The 23,193-nt window shown below is 51.9% G+C and overlaps 1 protein-coding gene across 2 annotated transcripts in view; it reads right to left on the bottom strand.

Moving 5' to 3' along the window:
- RNF157 (ring finger protein 157) overlaps nucleotides 1–14,082 on the bottom strand; it is a 61,528-nt gene extending 47,446 nt beyond the window's left edge. For both annotated transcript variants that reach the window (XM_040989626.1, XM_040989627.1), the window contains exon 1: nucleotides 13,982–14,082. In XM_040989626.1, the coding sequence (XP_040845560.1) occupies nucleotides 13,982–14,069 (88 nt within the window). In that variant the 5' untranslated portion in view covers nucleotides 14,070–14,082. The remainder of the gene's footprint in view (nucleotides 1–13,981) is intronic.
- Between the last annotated feature and the right edge of the window lie 9,111 nt (nucleotides 14,083–23,193).

Raw genomic sequence — 23,193 nt, 5'->3', positions numbered from 1 at the left:
CCAGGAGGAGCAGCCTTCTCGAATCATTTCAGTTGTTTCTGGAGAACCTTAGGAACAGCCCTGCCCAGCAGGAACTGCACGTTTACAGCACACTGAGTGGAACCAGAAAACCTGATGGTCAGTTGGCCCCAACGGGGCGTAAGGCAGTAGTGCGGCATCGGGAGCTGCCCAGGCTGGTTCCCACGGGGGACACGGAAGTGGCAGGGACAGATGGCAGTGACACCTAGCAGAAGGGCACTAAAGGGTTAAAACAGGTGACCGGGCCCTGTTGGAAAGCCTCCCCCCCCCCCTTTTTTTTGTCATACCATTAGAAGAAAACAAATGATCAAGAAAGACATGGACAGCTAACTGTAGTTCTGTCCTGCATTAGAAATCGGGCATCTCCCAGACTATACAGAATTGTACAATAAAACTCAAAATTTAAAATAAAAATTAAAACAAAAATGGGCATCCAGGGAGCCAGTACTGTGGTGCAGCACATGAAGCTGCCTGCAGTGGACACTGTGCATGGGAACATAGCAGAAGATGGTTCAAGGGCTCAGGCCTCCACACCAACGTAGGAGACTGGATAGAGCTCCTGGCTCCCTACTTCAGGGTACAGTGCTGCAAAATCAGCAGAGCAATCAGCTTGCTGGTAGATTTTAAGTGTTAAGTGATGGGCAAAGGAGGGGAGAGGTGAACAGTGATTTTTATATTATTTTTATATTATTCATAGCTCCTGGTACCTGGCTTTGGCCTGGCTTGGCCCTGGCTGTTATAGTCCTTTGCAAAATGAACCAGCAGATGGAAGAGCTCTTCCTCTTTCTCCCGATCACTCTGCCCTTCAAATAAATAAATCTTTAAAAACCCAAATGAATGAATTATCAACCACAAACCACTCACCCTTGCAAAAGGCAACCAGGTTCATACCTAGTGCTGGAGAACACAACAAAATGACCAACACACCCACCTGCCACCCAGGGCGCCTGTCAGCAGGAGGAGGGCCTTACAGTAAAACTGGGACAAGCCAGTGCTCATATGGGATCCCAATCCTTGCAAGGGGAGGATTACCTAATTAAGCGATCACACAGCACCCAATCATACTGTTTAATAGTGGTATTCACTGCAGCTGCCAAAACACCCCATATAGCACCAGCAGAAAAATGTGCTGTACCCACAGAATGGATCTCGCCTGGAAAGACAGAGGAGTGGGGCATAGAGATGGAATAACGTGGACGGGTCCTGGAGACACTGCCAAGTGAAAGCAGTCAGTATGGACAAAGAGCCAGACGACAAAATGTCCCATCAGATAAACCCCAGGCTGTTTTCCTTGGTCTGGCCAGCAACTGTAAACCTGAGTGTTCTGTCTCAAGAACATTCTGTTTTCTGCCTCAGCTGTCTGCATTCTGTTTTATGTGTCTGATACAAGAACCCAAAAGTTCCACGGATGGCCCTGTCCCTACCATCCCGAACAGAACCTGGAATGAAACACAGACATATGGACTGCACAGCCCAACTTAGTATTTCTTGCACACAAAGTCAACAGACCTCCCAATCTAGGTTGAAAAAAAAAGTTGAGACCATACAGCACTTTCATTCAAAGTCCCACAATGACTGCCCACCGTTCCAAAGCGCTCTAAGAAAGGGTTAAGTAGAGCAGCACTGTGGCCGGAACCTGATTCCAACTTCGAACACCAGCAAAGGAACTGCAAGGATTCATGAAAGATTCATAAGTCAGTTCTACAATTTCTGGAGTCCCACAAAGCTAAAGACTGAGCGGCCACATGGGACTGACCACACAAGACGGTTTAAGATCTTAGTTGAAAAATGCCCTACTGGGTGAGGGTCCCTCAACAGGAAACTATTTTAATGAACCTGACCAGAGTATGCTGTGCAATGGTCAAAATGTCAGCACACGCCTACACTTGTTGGGAAAGAAAGATGTCACAAACACCCACCACACTAAAGACACGCTAAAAACCTGGAGCAGGTGTCAGACCGCCACGTGCACAAGCCTACCGAGTTTCCAGATGATTCCTGAAGGATTCAGGACGTGTTAACCGGCTTCTGCTGCGTGCAGGGACGTGATGCTGATTTTCACTGTCACCTTTTTGTGTTTTCTGTACTGCTTTTGCTTGTGGGTTTTCCCCGCCACAGTGGTAGCTGTCATTTTGGTAATAAGAGAAAGAAAAAACAAACAAACAAAAACAAAAAAAAAACCAGGGCTGACGCTATGGCTCATTTGGCTAATCCTCTCCTTGCGAAGTGCCAGCATACCATATGGGCATTGGTTCTGTCACAGCTGCTCCACTTCCTGTCCACCTCCCAGTTTATAGCCTGGGAAAAGCAGCAGAGCCTTGGGACCTTGCACCCATATGGGGGACTCAGAAGAAGCTCCTGGTTCCTGGTTTTGGCTCAGCTCAGCTCTGGCCATTGTGGCCAGATAGATTCTTCTCTCTTCCTCTCTGTAAATCTGCCTTCCCAACTAAAAACAAAAAACAAAACAAAACAAAAAAAACCCAGCAACAACCCATGCTCCTTTCATTAAAAAGAAAAAAAAAGTACAGAGGTGAGCATGTGGCCCAGAAGCCTCTGCTGCGCATCACGTCAAGGTACCGGAGTTGAGGGTTCAGGCCTGGGTCCACCTGCAGGAGCTCCCTGCGGATGCGCACCCAGCAGACGATGGCCCAAGGACTTGAGAGCTGGATGGAATTCTGGCTTCTCAGCTCCTGGCCCTGCTCCAGCCCTTATGGGCGTTAGTGCAGACCACTGGAGGATGGAAAGTCTTTCTCTCTCATTGCCTTTCAAATAAAACACAATACAAATATCTTAAAAGATTTGACATAATTGCCCAAAACCGTCAATATGAAAAGCTACTTTCAAAAGCTTTAAAAGCAAGGTGTTTTTTTTTTTACTCCTAAGTAACCAGTCGCAGTCATTTGGGAAGTAAACAGAGGGCAGATCCTTTCCCCCTCTCTATTCTCTGTGCATACATACATACATAATTAAAAAAAAACTCATGCATAAAATGGAACTACTTTAACATAACTTCACCCAAAGTTAAAATATGGGGAAACTGGCTACAGGAATATTATGAGTTTCTCATATATTTTAAAAAGTTTTATCTACATGACACTTCAATAGGTTTGGGGCACAAAATCAGAAAACGCTCCTCCCACACTCTAGAACACCTAAGTGCTGGCTCTGCTGCTCACACTTGTAAAAACAGCACAAGAGTTAGAGACAGGCTCTGTGCAAATCGCTTCATGCACAGCAGAACGCAGTTTCAAAAGGTGACCGTCCAGCCCCGCTCCTGCTGTTAAGATGGGTGTGTGGCGTGGGGGACAAGACCCCACTTGGCACGCCTGCATCACATACTGCAGTGCCAGACTTCAAGCCCTCATCTGCTCCCAGCTTCCTGCTAACGCACACCCTTCGGGGGTGGGCAGCAGGTGGGGGCCCAAGCTCACAGGTCCCTCCCACTCATCAGGGAGGCCTGGACCCAGCTCTCAGCTTCACCAAGGGAGCCATCGCACCAGCCTCTTCTCTTTCTAGAACTTTCTGCCCAACTAATCTATTCACCATTCTCCACACCTGTCCAGAACACTCTCAGCCTCTGGTTATTACAAATGCTCCTTTTCACTCTGACCGAGAGTTCTAGAACTGCCTTCAGAGTCTACACTCAATACTCTTCAATCCCAGGAATTCTACCCTTAGTGATAAGATTGCTTATTCTATTCAAAGGCATAAACCCTCTAGCTCTCCTTTTTAAATGGCTTTCTACATAAAATATACAACATAAAGATCCACCCCTAGGGCAGCTCGTTGGCTTGGGTCCTCTCACGCACTCCTGCTGGCAACAAGTCCCTCACCGCCCCCTACCCCATCACCCCCGCCTGATCCGTCATGCAGTCAGCATGGATCCCTGTCCCAGCCTGGCCCCAGGCAGACGCTGTCCTGCCTCAGATCCCCACGGGCGTGCTTCTTCCGGCAGTGCCGTGGAACGTGTCTGGCTCCCTTTGCTTAGCACCATGTACGGGAGTAAGATAAGGTAAATGGCAGGCTCCGGCTGTGCATCCCTCAGCTGGCTGGACAGGGTCTTCCATTGCATCGTGCTTATCCAAGTGGTAGGCACTTGGACTGCTGCTGGTGCTTTGGCTACCGTGAGCATCCCTGTGGTGAATACCTGCACTTGTGTCTTTGTTACATATTCTTTCCTTCCTGTTCTTGAATTGCTAGGTAAGGTAAGTTGAGGACGCTGCCAGACCCTGCCCAAATTAGCTGTATCATTGTCCATTTTCCTCAGTGCTTCATAATGATTCAGGTTTTCTCTGTTCTTGTCAACTTTTGAAAATCTTATTTAACTAGCTTCATTTTATCTGAAAGGCTGCAAGATAATGAGTACTTCCATCTGCCCCAAATCCTGTGCTGAATGTGGCAGGCAGAACCCAGGAGCCTGGATGTCAGCCCTGGGATCCCTGTGTGGCAGGGGCCTAACGGAAGGAAAAAAAGAAAAAAGACTGATAGGTGTAAAAGGTCAAATAGCAAAGTAACAGAAATACAGAGGTCAGGGCCAGGCCAGGGCCAGGCCAGAGCCAGGCACCACGCACCAGGTACCAGGCTCTCTCACCCACATGACAGGTACCCATGCACTTGAGCCACACGCTCTGTTGCCTCCCAGGCACATTGGCAAAAAGCTGGATTGGAATGGAGAGAGGGGTCAGTGTCATGCCATGGAAGCCTAAACCTCCACCTGCAGTGGCAGCATCCTGTATGGGCACCGGCTGGAGTCCTGGTGGCTCCACTTCCCATCCAGCTCCCTGCCGATGGTGGGGAAGGCAGTGGGGGAGGCCCAGGTCCTTGAGTCCCTGCATCCATGTGGAAGATATGAGGAGGCTCCAGGCTCCTGGTTTTGGACCTGTCCAGCTCCAGCCACTGCTGGAACCAGCAGATGGAAGATCTTTCTCTCTCTCTGCTTCTTTCTCTGTAATTCTCCCTATCAAATGAAAATAAATAAATAAATAAATAGGAAAGAAAGAAAGGAAGAAAGGAAGAAAGAAAGAAACAAAGAAACAAAGAGGAGACTTGGCCCTGGGCACCACAAACATGAGATGCTGGTGTGAGAGACAAATGCTGTGAGCCAGCCGCGCCTCAACACTCACTCCAGGACTTTGGCGGGATGGAGCTGAGGTAGGAGACCAGAGTAGCTGAGCCAGGGCTGCTGCCAACAGGAGCTGCGTGGGGGCCTTGAACCAGGGACCCCAAGCCTGGGTACAAGTCCCAGGGCCCGCCTGTACGGGAAGTCCTGGGTCTGTGAACCCTGGCATTTCCTTCTTAGAGTTCTTGGTACATTCTAGAAACAAATCTTTACTTATCAATCTGTTTGGTTTTGATTTGTAAACACTCTTCTTCCAGAAGGTGGCTCACCTTTTCATTTTGCTAATGTCTTTTGAAGTACAAATATTCCCGATTTCGAGGAACCCCAACCTCATTTCTTTCACTTGCATACACTGCTTTTGGTGTCATGTCTAAGAACTCTTTGCCCAATCCAAACAAACAAATATCCCCTCCCATGTCTTCCAGGGGGTTTATGGCTCTTAACCCCTACATTGAGGTCCAGAATCCATGTTTAAAATAGCTTTATTGAGACATAAGTTCCATATCATGCAATCTGCCTATTTAGAGTGCGCAGTCCAAGGGCCATTGGTTTATCCATGTTACGTAACCGGTCACCACTACCTAATTTTAGAACAATTTCATTACCTTAAAAAGAAACCCATTAGCAGTCACCTCATTTCCTCCTCTCCTCGGGCCCTGGCAGCCTCTAATCTACTTTCCGACTCCATGGATTTTCCTGGACTGGACATTCCATGTAAATGGGATTAGACAATACACAGCCTTCTGCATCAGGGTTCTGCCACTTCACCAAATGTTTGCAAGATTCACCCAGGGACTGTAGCACAATCAATACCTCATTTCTCCGTATTGACCAATAGCTACATGATTTTGCAACATTTAATTTGGTATTTTTAAAGACTTATTTATTTGTATTTGAAAGACAGACTTACAGAGAGAAGCAGAGAGAGAAAGATCTGCCTCTGCTGGTTCACTCCCCAAAGGGCTGAAATGGCCAGAGCTCAGCTGATCTGAAGCCAGGAGCTTCTTCCAGGTCTCCCATGTAGGCGCAAGGGCCCTAGGCTTTGGGCCATCCTCCTTTGTTTTCCCAGGCCATAAGCAGGGAGCTAGATAGGAAGTGGAGCAATTGGGACACAAACCGGCACCCCATGGGATGCCAACGCTTGGAGGTGGAGGATGAGTCCACTGAGCCATTGTGCAGGGCCCTATTTCCACCCCTGAGCTATGAACATTCTTGTGCGAGTTTTGGTACGAGTGCGGTGTTCAGGCTTCTGGGGGCCATGTGCTTGGCCTCAGGAGTAAAACTGCCAAGTCATATGGCAACGCATCACTTGAAGAACTGTCCATCTGTGCCTCAAAGTGGCCACACCTTCTCACACTTCCATCAGCAGGCCAGTAGGGTCTCATTTCTGTGTATCCATAGCAACACCTGCCAGTGTTATCTTTTTTGAATGCAGCCGTTCCAGCAGGTGTGATGTGGTACCTAAGTGTGAACTGTGCTTTTACCCTCTTGTTTCCCGACTGGGTAGTGACCACAGCGATGCCATGCACCTGTCCCTGGGCTCACTGTCTACCACCTGCCTTCTGCCTCTACTTAAGTGCTCCGCCTGTTTTTAACTGGATGGTCGTGATATTGCTGAGTCATGAGAGTTCTTTGTGAATTCTAGATAAAAATCTCTTAGCACACAGATGATCTGAAACCCTTTCTCCCACTTTCTGAGTTGTCTTTTCAACTCTGTGAAAAAGTTGGAGTTAATTTTGAGACTCCCCCCCCCTTTTTTTTTGCTTGTTACTACTCAGTTGTCCCAGCACCATCTGTTAATAAGACACTTCTCTCCCACAGAATTGTCTTGGCACTTTTGTCAAAGCCAGCTGACAATACAGAAGCAGTCATTTCTAAACTGCCATTCTGTCTCACCAGTATTCTGGTGTAAAAACACCACACTGTTGGACCCAGCGCAATGGCTCAACTGACTAAGCTTCCACCCACAAGCTCGAGATCCCATTTACCCAACAGTTCACATCCTGGCTGCTCCGCTTCTTATTCAACTCCCTGTTTATGGCCTGGGAAAGTAACACAGGACAGCCCAAAACCTTGGGACCCTGCACAGTAAGGAAGACCCAGAAGAAGCTCCTGGTCTTGGTTTTGGAATGGGTCGGCTCCAGCCACTGCGGCCACTTGGGGAGTGAACCAACAGATGGCAGATTTCTCTCTCTTTCCTTCTCCCTGTAAATCTGACTTTGCAAGAAAAATAAAATAAATCTTAAAAGAAAATTTTAAAGATTTTTTTTTTCTTGGAAAGCAGATTTTGTAGAGAGACAGAGAGGTCTTCCACCCACTGGCTCATTCCCCATGTGGTCACAACGACCAGAGCTGAGCCAATCCAAAGCCAGGACCAGGAGCTTCTTCTGGGTCTCCCAATTAGCTGTAGGGGCTCAAGGACTTGGGTCATCCTCCACTGCCTTTCCAGGCCACAAGCAAGGATGGGATGGGAATTAGAGCAGCCAGGAAACAAACCGGCACCCATATGGAATCCTGGCAGTTGAAAAGTGAGTATTTAGCCACTGAGCCATTGTGCCGGGCCCAGCCCAGCTTTTTTTTTTTTTTTAAAGATTTATTTTTTATTATTTTTTCATTGGAAAGGCGGATATACAGAGAGGAGAGACAGAGAGGAAGATCTTCCGTCCGATGATTCACTCCCCAAGTGAGCGCAATGGGCCGATACTATGCCGATCCGAAGCCAGGAGCCTCTTCCGGGTCTCCCACATGGGTGCAGGTTCCCAAAGCTTTGGGCCGTCCTCGACTGCTTTCCCAGGCCACAGGCAGGGAGCTGGAAGGGAAGCGGGGCTGCTGGGATTAGAACCGGCGCCCATATGGGATCCCGGGCGTGCAAGGCGAGGACCTTTAACCACTTGCGCCACCGCGCCGGGCCCCCAGCCCAGCTTTTTAATGCTTGTTTGGTTATTTGAGAAGTACAGAAGTAGAGAGAGCAAAAGAGAGCGGTGAGCTCCGATCTGCTGGTTCCCTCCACAAAGAGGGCTCTGAGGTCAGGAGCTCAGTTTAGACCTCCAGGTGCGTCCCAGGAACCCAGATTCTGGACCGACCACCTGATGCTTCCCAGAGTCCAACCAGAAGGGAGCCAAAACTGAAAATGGATCCAGGACTTGAACCCCAGACACTCCAACGTGGGAGGCAGACGTCCCAACTGGAGCTCAAGTGCAGGCCTCACGCTCTTCCTCTGCGAGTGTGGACGCTTCCCTCTGACACTAAATATGCAGTACTGAGGTTTGGAAAGGAGCATAATTTTTAAATAAGAACTTCCAAAAACTGACATTTTAAATTTTGTCCTATATGTTCACTGAACAGACACTCTATTTAGCAACTCAAAACTCAAGCGTAGTGCCTAGTTACTGAGAATAACTAATGGTATTACAGCTGTTGAGGTTCGTACGTCAGGGCCTGTGTTGTGACTCCGCGAGCTGACCTGCTGCTTGCGACATCAACACCAGAGTGCAGGATAGAGTCCTGGCTCTCTGCCTCTGAGCCAGCTTCCTGCTAAGATGCCAGGGAAGGCAGTAGAAGATGGCCCAAGTACTAGGGTCCCTGCCAGGTACCTACGTGGAAGACCCCAGCGGAGTTCCAGGTTCCTGGCTTTCATCTGAGCCTGTCCTGTTCCGGCCATATGGGGAGTAAATCAGCAGACACAAGACCTCTCATTCTCTCATCCTGCCTTTTAAACAAATAAGTAAGTAAATTTTTTTTAAAATGTTTGTAATGTTAGTGGTCAGTACTGTAGTGTAGCGGGTAAAGCTGCTGTCTGCACTGCCAGCAACCCATGTGGGGACTGGTTTGCATCCCCACTACTCCACCTCCAACCCAGCCACTGGCAAATGGTCTGGAAAACCAACAGAGGATTAGCCAAGTGCTTCCATGTGGGAGATCCAGAGGAAGCTCCTGGCTCCTGGCTGAGCACCAGCCTAGCTCAGCGCATATCATTTGCCCTTTTTTGGGGGGGAGGGGATGTTAAAGATTTTTTTTAATTGGAAAGTCAGATATACAGAGAGGAGGAGAGACAGAGAAGAAGATCTTCCGTCCGATGATTAACTCCCCAAGTAACCGCAATGGCCAGAGCTGAACCCATCCGAAGATAGGAGCCAGGAGCCTCTTCCGGATCTCCCACGTGGTACAGGGTTCCAAAGCTTTGGGCCATCCTCGACTGCTTTTCCAGACCACAAGCACAAAGCTGGATGGGAAGCAGGACCTCTGGGACACGAAGCAGCACCCATATGGGATCATGGCATGTGCAAGATGAGGACTTTAGCCACTAGGCTATTGTGCTGGGCCCTATCATCTGCCTTTTAAATAAAAAAAATAGGCCAGCCCAGGGGCCAAGGGGCCAGGGGCTGGCATGCTACCGGAAGATCAGACATGGGCCCATGCCGGCATGGGAGCTGTGGATTGCTGAGGGAAGGGGGCTTGGGAATGTCTGGGCGTGGAAGCTTTACAGGAGTACTTTACAGGTGTGGAATGACTTCTCGGGGATTCCAAGCACCACACACTCAGCGAGACTACAAGTGTTTCTCTGCTTTGGGGTAGATCGGGCAGAGCGAAGCTGGAGCACCACAGATGTGTAAGAGAGCCAGTCGGAATGTCAGGCGGACCAGACTAGTCTGTTGCACATACCACCACATGCAGGAACCAGGGCTGGGGGTAGGCCTGGTAGAGATTTGGGGGGTTGCCCTGGCTAGGCTGTAGTTCCCATTGGTGTTGCATTGGGGCCAGGTTTGTGGGGGGCTGGGTTGGACTAGGCCATAACACCCATCGGTTTGCGTAAGACACATGGCTTGGGATGGAGCTGACCAAACAACTGCATTCACTGATGTGTGTGTAAGCTGATGAGAGTGATGGACTGAACTGGACCCCTTACCAGCTGGTGCACACAAGTGTCAAGCCTGGGGTCACCCTAGGTGATGTTTCTTGCAGTACTCCTCAAATTCCTCCAGCCACAGGGAAAATCACAAGAGATGGTGGTTCTATCTGGAGTGCATGTATTGGGACTGGGCCTCCTCAGGAGCTGAGGCCTGTGCGGTGGACAGCATGCCCAGATGTACACGGGGTACACCACAGCATCTAGGTCAACAGAGGATATCAAGTGCCTCATCAGAAGATGGAAGGCAGAACAGATTGGACTACTCTCCTGGCCAAGCTTTGCAACAGGTTCCTGGGTCTGCAGATACACTAAGGTGGACTTGGTCAGCCAAGAGACCTTGAAAATCTTTCTTCAACCCTGGTGCAATGAAGCTGACGCCATTTCAGAGCTATCAAAATCACCGAAGTAACATGGTCAGAGCATTCTTCCTCACACTGGGGTCTCTAAGATGACATCAAGTGGCCATCCCCAATCCTCGAGTGCTGATGTAATCTGCACCAAGGAACAACCCCCCACCCCACACAGGAGAAAATGAAAACAATTCAGAACAATAGATCCACCCGCCTTCCTTCATGCCTCAACCTTCCCTGTCCTGATCAATGACTCACATGGACATACATCTTTCTCAACTATGTAAACACCTAAAAACAAACAATCCTTTAAAATAAGGCTAAGCAAAATGTTTACAATTATTTGACAGGAGAAGACTTGCTACTCTACTTTTAAAAAACTATGCTTGCGGCCCTGCGTGATAGCGTAATGGTTAAGGTCCTCGCCTTGAACACGCCAGGATCATCACATCTGCCTTCCCAATAAAATAAATAAACCTTATAAAAAAAAAAACAACTATGCTTGCACAAGACACACCTTTGACAAGCACACAGGCACCCAGATACAGCAAAACCACGGACGTGGTCACGGGAACGTGACTGGCAGCTGTCACCAGCTCACCCCCAGTGACGAGAGCAGCCTCACTAACCCACGGGTGTCTCACCCCAACCAGCCGAAACCAAGGTCAGGATTTTCCTACTCGTCACCGATTTATCTCAGAGACAAAAATGCAGATGGCATTCACTGGTCTATACCCCAGCTGCCTGCCACAGGCCGCAGCCAGGAGCCAGGACTCGGGCCCAGCTATCCCAGTGCACGACAGAAGCCCTGCGGCCTTCCAGGCTCAGGTACTGAAGCCAGCCACTTGACTGCAGCAGGAAAACATGTCAAAGGCAAGGCCTGACGCCCACCCCTTCCTCAGCATTCTGGATTCCTGGGAGAGACTTCAGCGAAACAAGCTATTCCTACTTTCCAATTTATTAACATACAGTGAGTCATCTCAAAGTTTAGGGAAATGTGGGTTATGAATAAATTGTGCCTGAATTTCAAAGCCTTTTATGCTACAATCAAGTGACCTTCTAATCCTGTTCTCTGTTAGCTCCTCCAAGTCCCTACTCAGGTGGAGAAATGAACTGGCCCACTGAGGCGTCGCCCTGCGCGCGCTGAGGTGTCGCCCTGCGCGCACTAGACCGTCCTTGGAGCACCACTTCCTCCTGGACAGACAGAACAGACTGCTGGGTGTGCCCCTGAGACGGGCACCTCAGGTGGGCCACAGCATGGAGAAACGAATGCACACAGACCTGCTAGGAAGCAAAGATCCGGGCCAAGGATCAAAAGCTAGTATGCGTCTGCTCACGCTGAGGGCGCGGGGGCAGGCATTCAACCCAGTCCGTAAGAGGCTGGTGAAGACAGCTCGGCCTGCAACCCCGAGAGAGAGCAGGACTGGGCTCCTCCCACCCACATGGGAGATCCAGGGTCAGGTCCCAGCTCTGGGCTTGGCAAGCAGCTGGAGAGTGAACCAAATGATGGCGGTGCACTCTCGCTGCCTCTCAAATAAAAAAAAAAAACATATTATTTCGGCCCGGCGCGATAGCATATTGGTTAAAGCAGTTGAGGATGGCCCAAAGCCTTGGGACCCTGCACCTGTGTGGGAGACCCAGAAAGAAGTTCCTGGCTCCTGGCTTCAGATCGGCACAGCACCAGCTGTTGCAGCCACTTAGGGAGTGACTCATCGGACGAAGATTTTCCTCTCAGTCTCTCCTCCTCTCTGTACATCTGCCTTTCCAATAAAATAATACATAAATCTTAAAAAAAAAAAAAAAACGTATTCTTAAATGACAAAGACAAAACCAAATGCAGTGCTATACCTGCTTCCTATGTTACTATGGAAATGCTATACAGAAACTCCCGCCATAACTTGTTACTTCAATAATTAACATTCATGCATTTATTGAAATTAAAAAATCATTGAACATATGCCTATAGCTTGGTTCACTGCTGCATTCTGTGCACTAGCAAAGTACAGAAACCAACACAGCGCATGCACAGATTGCTATAAACCTGAAAAAAAAGAACCAATCAACTCTCAAATACAGAGAATGTAAGAGGAGTGCCAATGTCCCCAACAGGGAAAACAGGATGCAGTGCTGGTATCGGGTAAGAAACCCTGCAGGAATCCCAAAGAAAACAAACGCTGGGGGGAGGGCAGGAGGTTCTGGGGGACCCTGGCAGCTCGGTTGACAGACCACCACAACGACAGCAAGGCCTCTCACGGTAGACCTGTCCACTTCCTCGTAGGTTCGAGCCGTGTGGCTCCCTTACTAGACGCACACAGTTCTAAAAGGGTTGGGCTATTTTCTTCTCACCTACTTCTGTTAGCACACAAGGAGAGGATGGTGCACGCTAAGCCTCCACTTATGGAGCTGGCATCCCAAACGGGCACCGGTTCCTGGCTGACCCACTTCTCATCCAGCTCCCTGCTAATGCGCCTGGGAAAGCAATGGAGCAGGCCTCTGCCGTCTCCCCTGGCCGCAGCCAGCTCCAACCACAATCCCGAGGCTCCATGTTCCAAGCGCCAACAACCAAAGGGTTTCAGGGATAATAAAAAACAAACAAAAAATCCACAATCTCGTTTTGCACATGTATGGTCTACTGAACACACACGCCGCAGTCAGCCCTTCTCCCAGGCTGCCTCCAACGGCCACGCCACTGGCCAGGGTTCTAATTAACCATCCCCAGCTCGACCTCGAACCCTGCTCACTCAGTTCTTCATCACACTCTTCTCCACCCGCCGCTAGTCATGCCCTGGCACACACGACCGCGACCAATACAGCCTTGGCAGGGATGCAGGCTCACCTGGCAGGCACCCAGCCCACCGCTGAGAAAGCAGCCCGGCCCCATTAACAGGTCTTTATCTCTACCGAGGAGAACCTGGACCCAGACTCAGATGCCTCACTCCCGGATAACCCAAAACCCTTGGCATCCTGAGCCAGGAAGACGGTGGGCAGACGAGGGTCTCCCCCAAAGTCTTTAAAGGGCCCCTCACCAAGTCACGCCCCGGCCCTTCTTCCTGACTCTGCTGCGGGCACCGTTCCACGGCTGATAATACATGCCGGACTGCAGACACTCAGATTCTGTAAGTGAAATATAAACCACCCCTGGGCTGCCCCCAACCCAAAAACCAAGCGAAGCGCCGCTCCTGCCTGCAAGGGACCCTCATAGTTCACGATTCCCAAACATTTCAGTTCACTTTCTTCCCTTCCGACAGGCCCTTGGAAAAGCAACTGTGAGACGCCTCCACACTAACTTCTCCATGGGCAGCCCCGGGCACAGGTGCCCATCCGGGAGGCCCCAGGGATGCAGGCCAGAGCAGGGAGTCGGGGAAGGAGCACAGACCCTATCCGCAGTCCCTGGTGCAAGCCAGATTATCACGGGGCGGGGAAAAGGGAGGTGGCTGCTCACGTCCCCTCCCGGCGACCCGCCAGGCCACCCCTAAAGCAACCCCCCTCTTCCCGCAACTAACTCTCCGGGGACAGGGGGTCACCTCCGGAGTCTTCGCCCCGAGACCCCCCTCATCTCCCCTCAGAACCCGCGGTGGCCCTCACCGGACTTGGGCGGGTAGCGGTACACTGAATTGCACGGGATGTCCACCTCCTCGACGCCCGCGTGCTGCCGGCTCGTCAGGGCCCCCATGGCGGCGGCAGCAGCAGCTGCGGCTGCGACTATCGGGCCGGCCCGGCAGCCCCTAGGCGCCTCAGCGCGGCCGCCCGTCCCGCGCCCCGTGCGGGGGTCGGCTGCGGGCCGCGAGCGCCGGGGCTGCGGCCGGCGGGGCTGAGGCGCTGCGGCTGCGGCTGTGGCGGCGGGGTGTCCCCGGCGCAGCCGGCACCATCCTCCGCCGGCGCCGCTGCTGAGGGGGGCTGCGGGACCGGGCCGGGGGCGCCGCCGCCGCCTCAGGCCGCGTGATGTCAGCGGCGGCTGGAGCGCGGGGACCGCGGCCGCCTCACCAATGGCGAGGCGGGGCGGGAGCGGCCGCGCCGCGCCGGCCAATGGGCTGCGAGCTGCGGCAGGAGCCGGCGGCGCGTGCGGCGCGCGAGCAGCCGGGGCCCCGGGGCTGGCGGAGCGGGGCTGCCGGGGTCGTTCCCTCGCGGCGCCCCTGCTCGGGAACAGTCCCTCTGGAGGCCCGCCATTGTCCCAGAGCTCGGAGTGCGCGTCTGCCCGCGCAGCTTCCCGGCCTGGACGGGGCCCCACTCCTGGGCATCTTTGGGGCTAGTCGCCAGCCCCCGCTGCGCATAGCCAAGGGGGAGGCGAGCAGAGGGGACACCCGGGGCTCCTCCTCGCCGAGTCGGCGATTCCAGGGGCTGCAGACGCGACCAGCATCTCTGGCGTCCTCGCATCTACGCTCCTCCCGCCCCCCCCATCCCGGGGACCGGCGAGCCAGGTGGTCGCCTAGGAAGACATTCCCTCGCTCCGGAGCTTCCAGAGAACTTGGCATGCGCGTGGGTGCCCACACCCACCCCCGGACAGCACGGCTAGCCCCCCAGCTAGGAAAGCACTGGACGCTCCGCCTGCCCCGGCGCCTTGGAGGGGCCTGACCTGGCCTGCCAGCCGGGCGGGGAAGCCGGCAGCCCCTGGAGAACATGCACAGAGGCCTCAGGCGGCCAGGGGTGAACCAGAATATCACTGCACAGCTTAATTACAGTTTTTATTTTCAAGCTTTTATTTCATTTGTGGGTCTTGTTGTTTTATGTCACACACACACACACACACACACACACACTGGATGTCCTGATCAGCAGGCCTTGCAGTTGCCAGCACGTGTCTTCCACAGTTTATCAATGTCGGGGGGGCCTAGGTGGCCAGGCCTGTCGCCTGGGTGTGTGAAGCTAGTTGGTGAAGCACCACTGCTTTCTGGTAATAGTGTTCGCTTTTCCCCACGCCCTTCCCTCAAGTAGTCAGCACACCTGCGATGCGGCACTGGGAGATACTGGGCAGCTCTGTAGCCTTAGCATCCCAGCTCTGCTTGGAAGCCCTGGCTCTGCCTGCCTTCGCTGCTCCCTAAAAGCTTTGTTCCTTTCCTAAGTTTATGGGAACCTGCGGTTTTCCTCCTCCTAGCCGAGGTCAGTCCTGCTGGCTGCACCAGTTCCCACAGCCACCTGCATGTCCACCTGGGCAACCGGCTTGTCCCGGTCCAGCCCTGGAGAACTCCGCACCAACTCAGAAATTAGCCCATCTCCCTCGGAGGAGTGGCGACTCCCAGGCTAGGAGAGTCACACCCACGGTGTTAGTGGGCACCTTGGGGCACTCTACATGTGATAAACTGTTGGACATAGCTACCCTGTGAAGTGTCCACTGTTGATACCAACACTTGACAGTTTAAGAAACCAAGGCAGTAAGCATACAAGACCTGGAGTTGGACAAATCCAAACCCTCTGTGGTTATCTGACTTTACACTAAGCCCTTAGAATTTACATCTCGGTAAACCTGTGTGGGAAAATAGCATGGCCCCTACTGATCATGGCCAAAATGCAATCAGTGAGTCATTATTTTAAAAAATATTTTAAATTTATTTTTATTTGAAAGGCAGAGTTACAGAGAAAAGGAGAGACAGAGAAAGCTTTTCCATCCCCTGTTTCATTCCCCAAATGGCCACAATGGTCAAAGCTGAGCCTATCCAAAGCCAGGAGCCAGGAGTTTCTCCTAGGTCTCCTATACTGGTGCAGGGGCCCAAGGACTTTAGCCATCCTTTGCTGCTTTCCTAGGCTATAACCAAGGAATTGGGTCAGAAGTGGAACATCCAAGACACAAACTAGTGTCCATGTAGCCTACAGGTGGAAAGTTAGCCTATTATGCCACTGTGCCAGTCCAAGATCTGGTACTTGAAAGAAAAGTTACATAGCAGCTGGCATTGTGGCATAGCAAATTAATCCTCCACCTGCAACACTGGACTTGGCACGCCACGTGGACAATCAGTTGGAGTCCTGGTTGTCTCACTTCCCATCTAATTCCTTGCAAATGGAAAAGCCCAAGGCCTTGGGCACCTGCCCCCACATGAGCAACCCAGAAGAAGCTCCTGGTGCCAGACCAGTTCAGCTTCAGCCGTTGCACCATTTAGGGAGTAAACTAGCAGGTGGAAGATTCTCTCTCTCTCTCTCTTTCTCAATCTACCTCTGTAACTGCCTTTCAAATAAGTAAATACACCTTTAAAAAAAATCTGGCCAGAGGCAGAAAAGGATAGATAGAAGAGATAGAGAATGGTTTAGACAAACTTGTATATCCAAGAGTCCCACAGTCTGCAGTGTAATCCCCTAGTACCGTGGCACCAGCACCCAGAGTAAGGAGAGGATCAGCAGCCATCTCAGGATGGGTGTGGAAGTGGGCCAGGCCTGTGTTGCCCTCTGCTCCTGTTCTGGCTCCACCTTGCTTTTGCCAGGGAGCTGGGCTGGAGCGAGTGCCCGACGGAGCAGAAGGCACAGTGGAGAGGCAGAAGTGGCTGCAGTAGAGAGCGCCGTCAAAATGCTTCTCACTTGAGAAGCAGCCTGGGGTGGGAGTTGGGGGTGTGTGAAGTGAGGGGCGGGGCTTGCGCTGTGTACACATGCAAATTACATGCAAAGAGTGGGGACAGCCTCAGGGTTTCGTTTCCGCGGGAGCCTGGCCCAGGCTCCTTAGGACAGTTCACAGGTGAAAGGTGGGCTGCTCCCTGGCGAGAAGGAAGCCGATGCCTTGGGGGTCAGAGGGCCCAGGGATGGAAAGATGGGAGCCCTTGCTTTCCTGCACCAGCTCCCGGAGATGGGTCCGATCAGCCGGATTCCTGTCTCCACCCTTGGCCTGTGGCCTGGGTGGATGAAAGCCAACCCCCCAGCAGAGTTTCACATCCTGCTTCAGATCCGCGGCGAGGCCTGACGCGCCTCCGCTCCTCCGAGGGGGGTCTGCGCCAACCTGTTTGGGGACCCCCGTGCCGGTTCCTCCGGCAACGCGGAGCTTGCTGCACGCAGGAAGCTGGCCCCGCCTGCGCGGAAGTCAGCGATCCGGCCTGCATATTCGGCCACTCGGTGGGATGTGAGGCCTTCATTGTCCACCTCGGCCTCAGCTGTGGGCCCCTAACAAAGGGGAACTGTTTGGAAGGCAGAGCTCAGCTGGGGTGGCAGCTTCCGACTCTGCTTTCGAGTGAAGAGCCAAATGAAAGGCCACGTCTACACTGCCCACTCCTGGTTCCGGCTCTGCTTCCCCGGGCATCAGGCGCGTGGAGGCATGAGGGGGCTGGGTTTGTAATTGGAAAATCCTTCCATGTGGGCCCTTCCCGCTCCTGTCTGTCCTGGGTGATGCCCACTTGCTACACTCGTGGGTTGTCCATGAGGCCTCTGAGAGCCACAGCCCACACAACTGTTGTTATTTCAAGAAACCTGTCCACGCGTTGCTGCGTGAGTGGTTCATTCAGGTCTGACATGCACACTGCCCCCAGCCTTTTCAAACGCCAAGAGCATTTTAAGATCCAGGCATCAAACACAAGATTCAAACCTAACTCTTCCCGAGCCATGTATGCTGAGAAAAGTGCCTGAATCTCTGAGACTTAGTTTCTCATCTGCAAAGGCCTAGCACAGTCCCTGGCACACAGCAGGAGCTCAGCAGATAGAGAAACAGAGAGGAGAGGGGGAGAGACAACATCCGTCTACTGGCTCACTCCTCAGATGGCTGCAAGGGGCAGGGCAGGGCCAGCTGAAGCCAAGAGCCATCTTGCACTGCTTTCCTAGAGAGCTCTTAGTGGGGAGCTGCATCAAAAGCCAGGACTGGACTGGCGCTTGTATGAGGTGCCAGCATCAAAGGCAGCAGCAGCTTTAACCCACTGTGCCACAACACTGTCCCCGATGATAAATTTTTAAAATAATTTCTTTTTTACAAAGAAAACAAACAAAAAAAGTCTGACCCTGGATGTGAAGTGGGAGATGTGGCCGTGAGTCAGACATTGTCTGTCCTGGTTAGCTTCTCACCTGTGTGGCATTTGCTAGCTAGACAAATGAACTGGAGCCTGCTCTCCCAGGCACCATTGGTCAGGACTTTTGCCAGTTGGTTGTTAACACTGATGGCAGCTTGCAATTGGCCATGATGGGCAGATTAATACCACAGAAACCACCCAGGGTTCTTAATCAGTCCCCAGAGCCAGGTTACCAGCTTGCTTCTGGCCCCATGTCCCTTCCGGTCTCCCAGGATGGGATCTGATGTCTTCTTGTAGCATGTATTCACTAAATAGACAACTACTAGGGCTGGTGTAATGGTTCAACTGGCTAATCTTCCACCTCCAAGCACCAGGATCCTATGTGGCTGACAGTTCGAGACCAGGCTGCTCCACTTCCCATCCAATTCCCAACTGTGGCTTGGGAAAGCAATGGAGGATGGCCCAAAGGCTTGAAACCCTGATCCCATTGTGGGAGACCTAGAAGAACTTTCTGGTTCCTGGCTTTGGATTGGTTCAGCTCTGTCCATTTGAGGCCATTTGGGGATTGAACCAGCAAATCTCTCTGTCTCTCCTTCTCTCTCTAAATCTGCCTTTCCAATGAAAATAAATAAGTGTTTAAAAAATAAAGTAAGTAAACAACTATTTGTGTGTTGTAAATAATCATTTTACATGGATAACAAATTTATCCATGATAAATGGATCCAGCTGAGCCTGGCTGAAACATTTATCCTGTCTTCCACATGGGCAGCGGCAGTCCAGGTTCTTGGGCTATCTTACCCTGCCCTCTGAGGCACAGCAGCAGGGAGCTGGTCGGGAAAAGGAGCAGCCAGAACTCCACCTGGTATTCCAGGATGTCGGAGTCACAGGCTGTGGCTCACCCTGCTACACCACCATGTCCTCCCCAAGAAATAATTGCTTTGGCCGGGCGCCATGGCCTAGTGACTAAAGTCCTCACCTTGAAAGCGCTGGGATCCCATGTCCACACTGGTTCATATCCTGGCAGCTCCACTTCCCATCCAGCTCTCTGCTTGTGGCCTGGGAAAGCAGTTGAGGATGGCCCAAGGCCTTGGGACCTGCACCTGCATGGGAGACCCAGAGGAGGTTCCAGGCTCCTGACTTTAGATCGGCGCAGCACTGACTGTTGCGGTCACTTAGGGAGTGAATCATTAATGGAAGATCTTCCTCTCTGTCTCTCCTCCTCTCTGTATATCTGACTTTGCAAAAAAAAAAAATAATAATAAAGGTACATCTTTAAAATAAATAAATACATAAATGCTTGTGAATAACGACTCCTCAAGGGACTGTTGAGTCATGTGACTTTCAAAGCAATGCTAGCAGAATTACTTTGATTGTTCCCATTTTCCAGATGAAGAAATTGGCACAGGGAGCAGAAGCCTGAGGTGTGCCTGGATCTAAAGCCCCCAAGTTGTCCTGGTTGCTGCAGCATCTGGGGACTACCCCAGCAGGTGGAGACTCTGGAGGGATGTATGTATGATTATCTAAGCATGTGCGTGTATGTGCGTGTACACATGTGTGTCTACTTCTCAAAAATATGAACAAAGCGCGAGTCTCTCCCTGCCAGCGCAGGTGTCTGTCAGAGCAGCCCAGAGGAGCGCCTGGCCATGTGCCAGGCGTGCTGGCCACCAGGGGAGCAGTGTCGCTCTCTAGCGACCAAGGGCAGTGCCCAGGGCCTTCTCCATTGTTGTTCCCCACCCCCACCTTGGCCATGACCCTCTCCCTCCCACTTCCTCTCTGTTATCTTCTGTTTTACACAGGAGGGGCTAAGGAGGGGAGGGAACGGCCGTAGGTCCTCATTCATTCTCTGAGAACCTTCCCCTTGCTGCTTTTCAACATCTTCCTGGAGCTCCAGCAGGCCGGCAGTCCAGCCTCCCATCCGAACACCCACGGATCCAGGGCCTGATGACCACGCACCTCTAGGTTTGGACACGCTCCTGTCCCATTGCTTAATTCCTCTGGTGGTAGGCTGGGAACACAGCCCAGGCCAGCTCGGGCCTGAACGCTCCCACAGTTCTCCCTGGTGGCTCCTGGGCCACAGGGTGTGTTGGGCACGGGCAAGCCACTGGGGACACCGTGGGTGGCACGGCACATTCTGTTGGCATTGCGCTGTGCTGTGTTCAGCCCCGAGCTCTGGGCTCAGTAAATACTTCCTTCCTCTTTATGCAGAACACTGCCTGGTGTTTGTGAATGTCGCTGGGCTTGAGGAAGGCCTGGCGTGGCACTGGTTCTGGTGCATAAGAACCTGCTGCCCCTCGTAGGCCACGAGAGAGGGGACCTGCTGGGGCCGATCGGCCAATACTGTCAGAGCTTTCTTTGCAGTTGCAGGATTTGTTTCTTTCTCTCTCTCTCTCCTCACTATACCCTGACTTCCTGTGTCCCAGAAATCAAACCACAAGCATTATCTCACCAGCAATTGCAAACTTATTATTTTTTAAAAATATGTATTTGCTTTCATTTATTTGAAAGGCAATTTGTCAGTTGGAGCAAGACACAGAAAGAGAGGGAAATGATCCACCTACTGGTTCTCTCCCTAAAGACTGCAACAGCTGGGGGCTACACCAGGTCCATGTCAGGGGCCAGGAACTCCATCCACGGTGCCCCTGGATGGCAGGGGCCCACGTCCTGGGACCATCTTCTGCTGCCTTCCCAGGCACTTTATAGCTGGGAGCTAGATAGGAAGCAGAGGCAGGATTTGAACCAAGGAAGCAGCTTAACCTGTTGCACCACCCCCATGCCCACCTCTCCATACCTCTAGTTGCATTCCTTTCTGCTGAGTCCTCCTCCATCTCAGTTCAAACTTTGCAGCGATCAGAAAGGCATGATTCTTCAGGATAACGCACCGGGAAGACAGGGGCACCACATCTGTGTGAGAGTAGTCAGTGGCTGTCCCAGGTCTGTAGTTCTCTCACTCCAGGTGTTGTAAAAGGTCAGATAGAAAATGTTCTGGGGACCGTCTACTGCAGGCAACCCCAGTCCTCCAGATGAGAACAGCACTGCCTGCTGAGAGCATCCTAGGGACCCAGCTCTGTGCAGTTCTTTGGTGAATTACCTCACTGGATACAGCCACCCGTGGGGCCAGCGTTTTGACTCGGTGAGTTAACACTTGCTATGCAGGCGTGTGGTACCTGAGTGCAGTTAAAGTCCCAGCTGCTCCGCTTCCCATCCAGCTTCCTGTTGATGCACCTGGAGAAACAGCAGAAGATGGCCCAGTGCTTGGGTCCTTATCACCCAGCTGGGAGACCTGGGTGCAGTTCCTGGCTCCTGAATTTGTCCAGGTTCAGCCTGGGGCCACTGCGGACACCCGGGTTTGCCATAACAACTGAATTTACAGTCCAAGGTTGGTATCTCAGAAGTCCTGAGGGGCCCCTCCCAACTACACACCCTCCTTTCTCCCCAGAACTCAGCAGCAGCTGCCTCTCCCGTGCTCCCATGCCTGCGACCCAAATCAGCAGTCACAGGTCCCTTGTAACAGGGAACTCAGAAGCCAGAAAGGGAGCCAACAGCGGATATTTGCAAGACAGAGTGGCGCAAGGCCCATCTGGGGAGACAGCAGGGTGGGGGACGGTGGCATCGCTTCTGCTGTACAGGAACAGCGGCACTCGCTGTCAGACTGGCCCAGGGACTTCTCGAATTCACTGGGTCAGGCTGAGCCATGTTGAGGCAACATAGAAATCCCGCAGTATTACGTCTCATCCCTTCTCAATTTGATGCAATTTGTTGACTCAAGAAAATCTGCCCTCTGGGGAGTGTATGGCTGAGTTCGAAACTCACAGCTCTCCGGCAGCTACCACCTGCTTTAGAAAATAACACTCTATAGAAACCCAGCCTTGCTTAGTGTTATGAAATGGTCAGAGACGGCTTCAGTGCCATAGAAGAGTTGAATAGTTGAAATACGCAACATAGAGGTTTTTTTTTTTAAGGATTTATTCATTTATTTTTATTGGAAAGGCACATAGATGTACAGAGAGGAGGAGAGACGGAGAGGAAGATCTTCTGTTTGATGATTCACTCCCTAAGTGGTCACAACAGCCAGAGCTGTGCCTGTATAAAGCCAGGAGCCTGGAGCCTCTTCTGGGTCTCCCATGCAGGTGCAGGGTCCTAAAGCCTTGGGCTGTCTGTCCTTCACTTCTTTCCCAGGCCACAAGCAGGGAGCTGGATGGGAAGCAGCGCCTGCTGGGATTAGAACCGGTGCCCATATGGGATCCTGGAGCTTACAAGATGAGGACTTTAGCCACTAGGCTACTGCTATGGGCCCTAGAGTTTGTTTGTTTTTTTTTTTTTAAACTTATTATCTATCTGAAAGGTTGATTTGGCAGACAAGAATAAAGGCAGAGAGACAGATGTTCCACCTGCTGATTCACTCCGCAAAATGGCTGTAATGGGAGGAGAAGTGGCCCAGTCAATGCCAGGAGCCAGAAGCTTCAGCCAGGTCTTCCCATGTGGGTGCAGGGGCCCAAACAATTGGGCATTCTTCTGCTTCCTCTCCCAGGTAAGTGAGCAGGGACATGCATCAGAAGAGGAGCAGCCGGGGCACACCATTGCCCACCTGGCCTTGTAAACAGTGGCATTACTAGCCAGGCCACAGAGACAGCCTCTGCTTGGGCCATCTGGCACTGAGATGGATTAGGGAATGGAGCAGCCAGGGTGTAAATGGATGCTCACATGGTATGGCAGCATCATGGGTGGTGGCTGAATCCACCATGCCACAACGCCAACTCTGGGTTGGGCAAGAATTTCGATGTGTGACTGTTGGCCTGTCTCTAAGGCTGCCTCTACTTTCCACCCTTGTATTTGCGTGAAGTGCTGGTTGGGCTCTTAGGTTGCTTTCTGACGTGCCGGCTGCTGACT

Source organism: Ochotona curzoniae, unplaced genomic scaffold (assembly GCF_017591425.1).
Source record: "Ochotona curzoniae isolate NIBS_2020 unplaced genomic scaffold, NIBS_Ocur_1.0 contig_523, whole genome shotgun sequence".
Taxonomy (NCBI): domain Eukaryota; kingdom Metazoa; phylum Chordata; class Mammalia; order Lagomorpha; family Ochotonidae; genus Ochotona; species Ochotona curzoniae.
The sequence above is the reverse complement of the archived record's forward strand: the minus strand, read 5'-3'. Positions and strand labels throughout refer to the sequence as shown.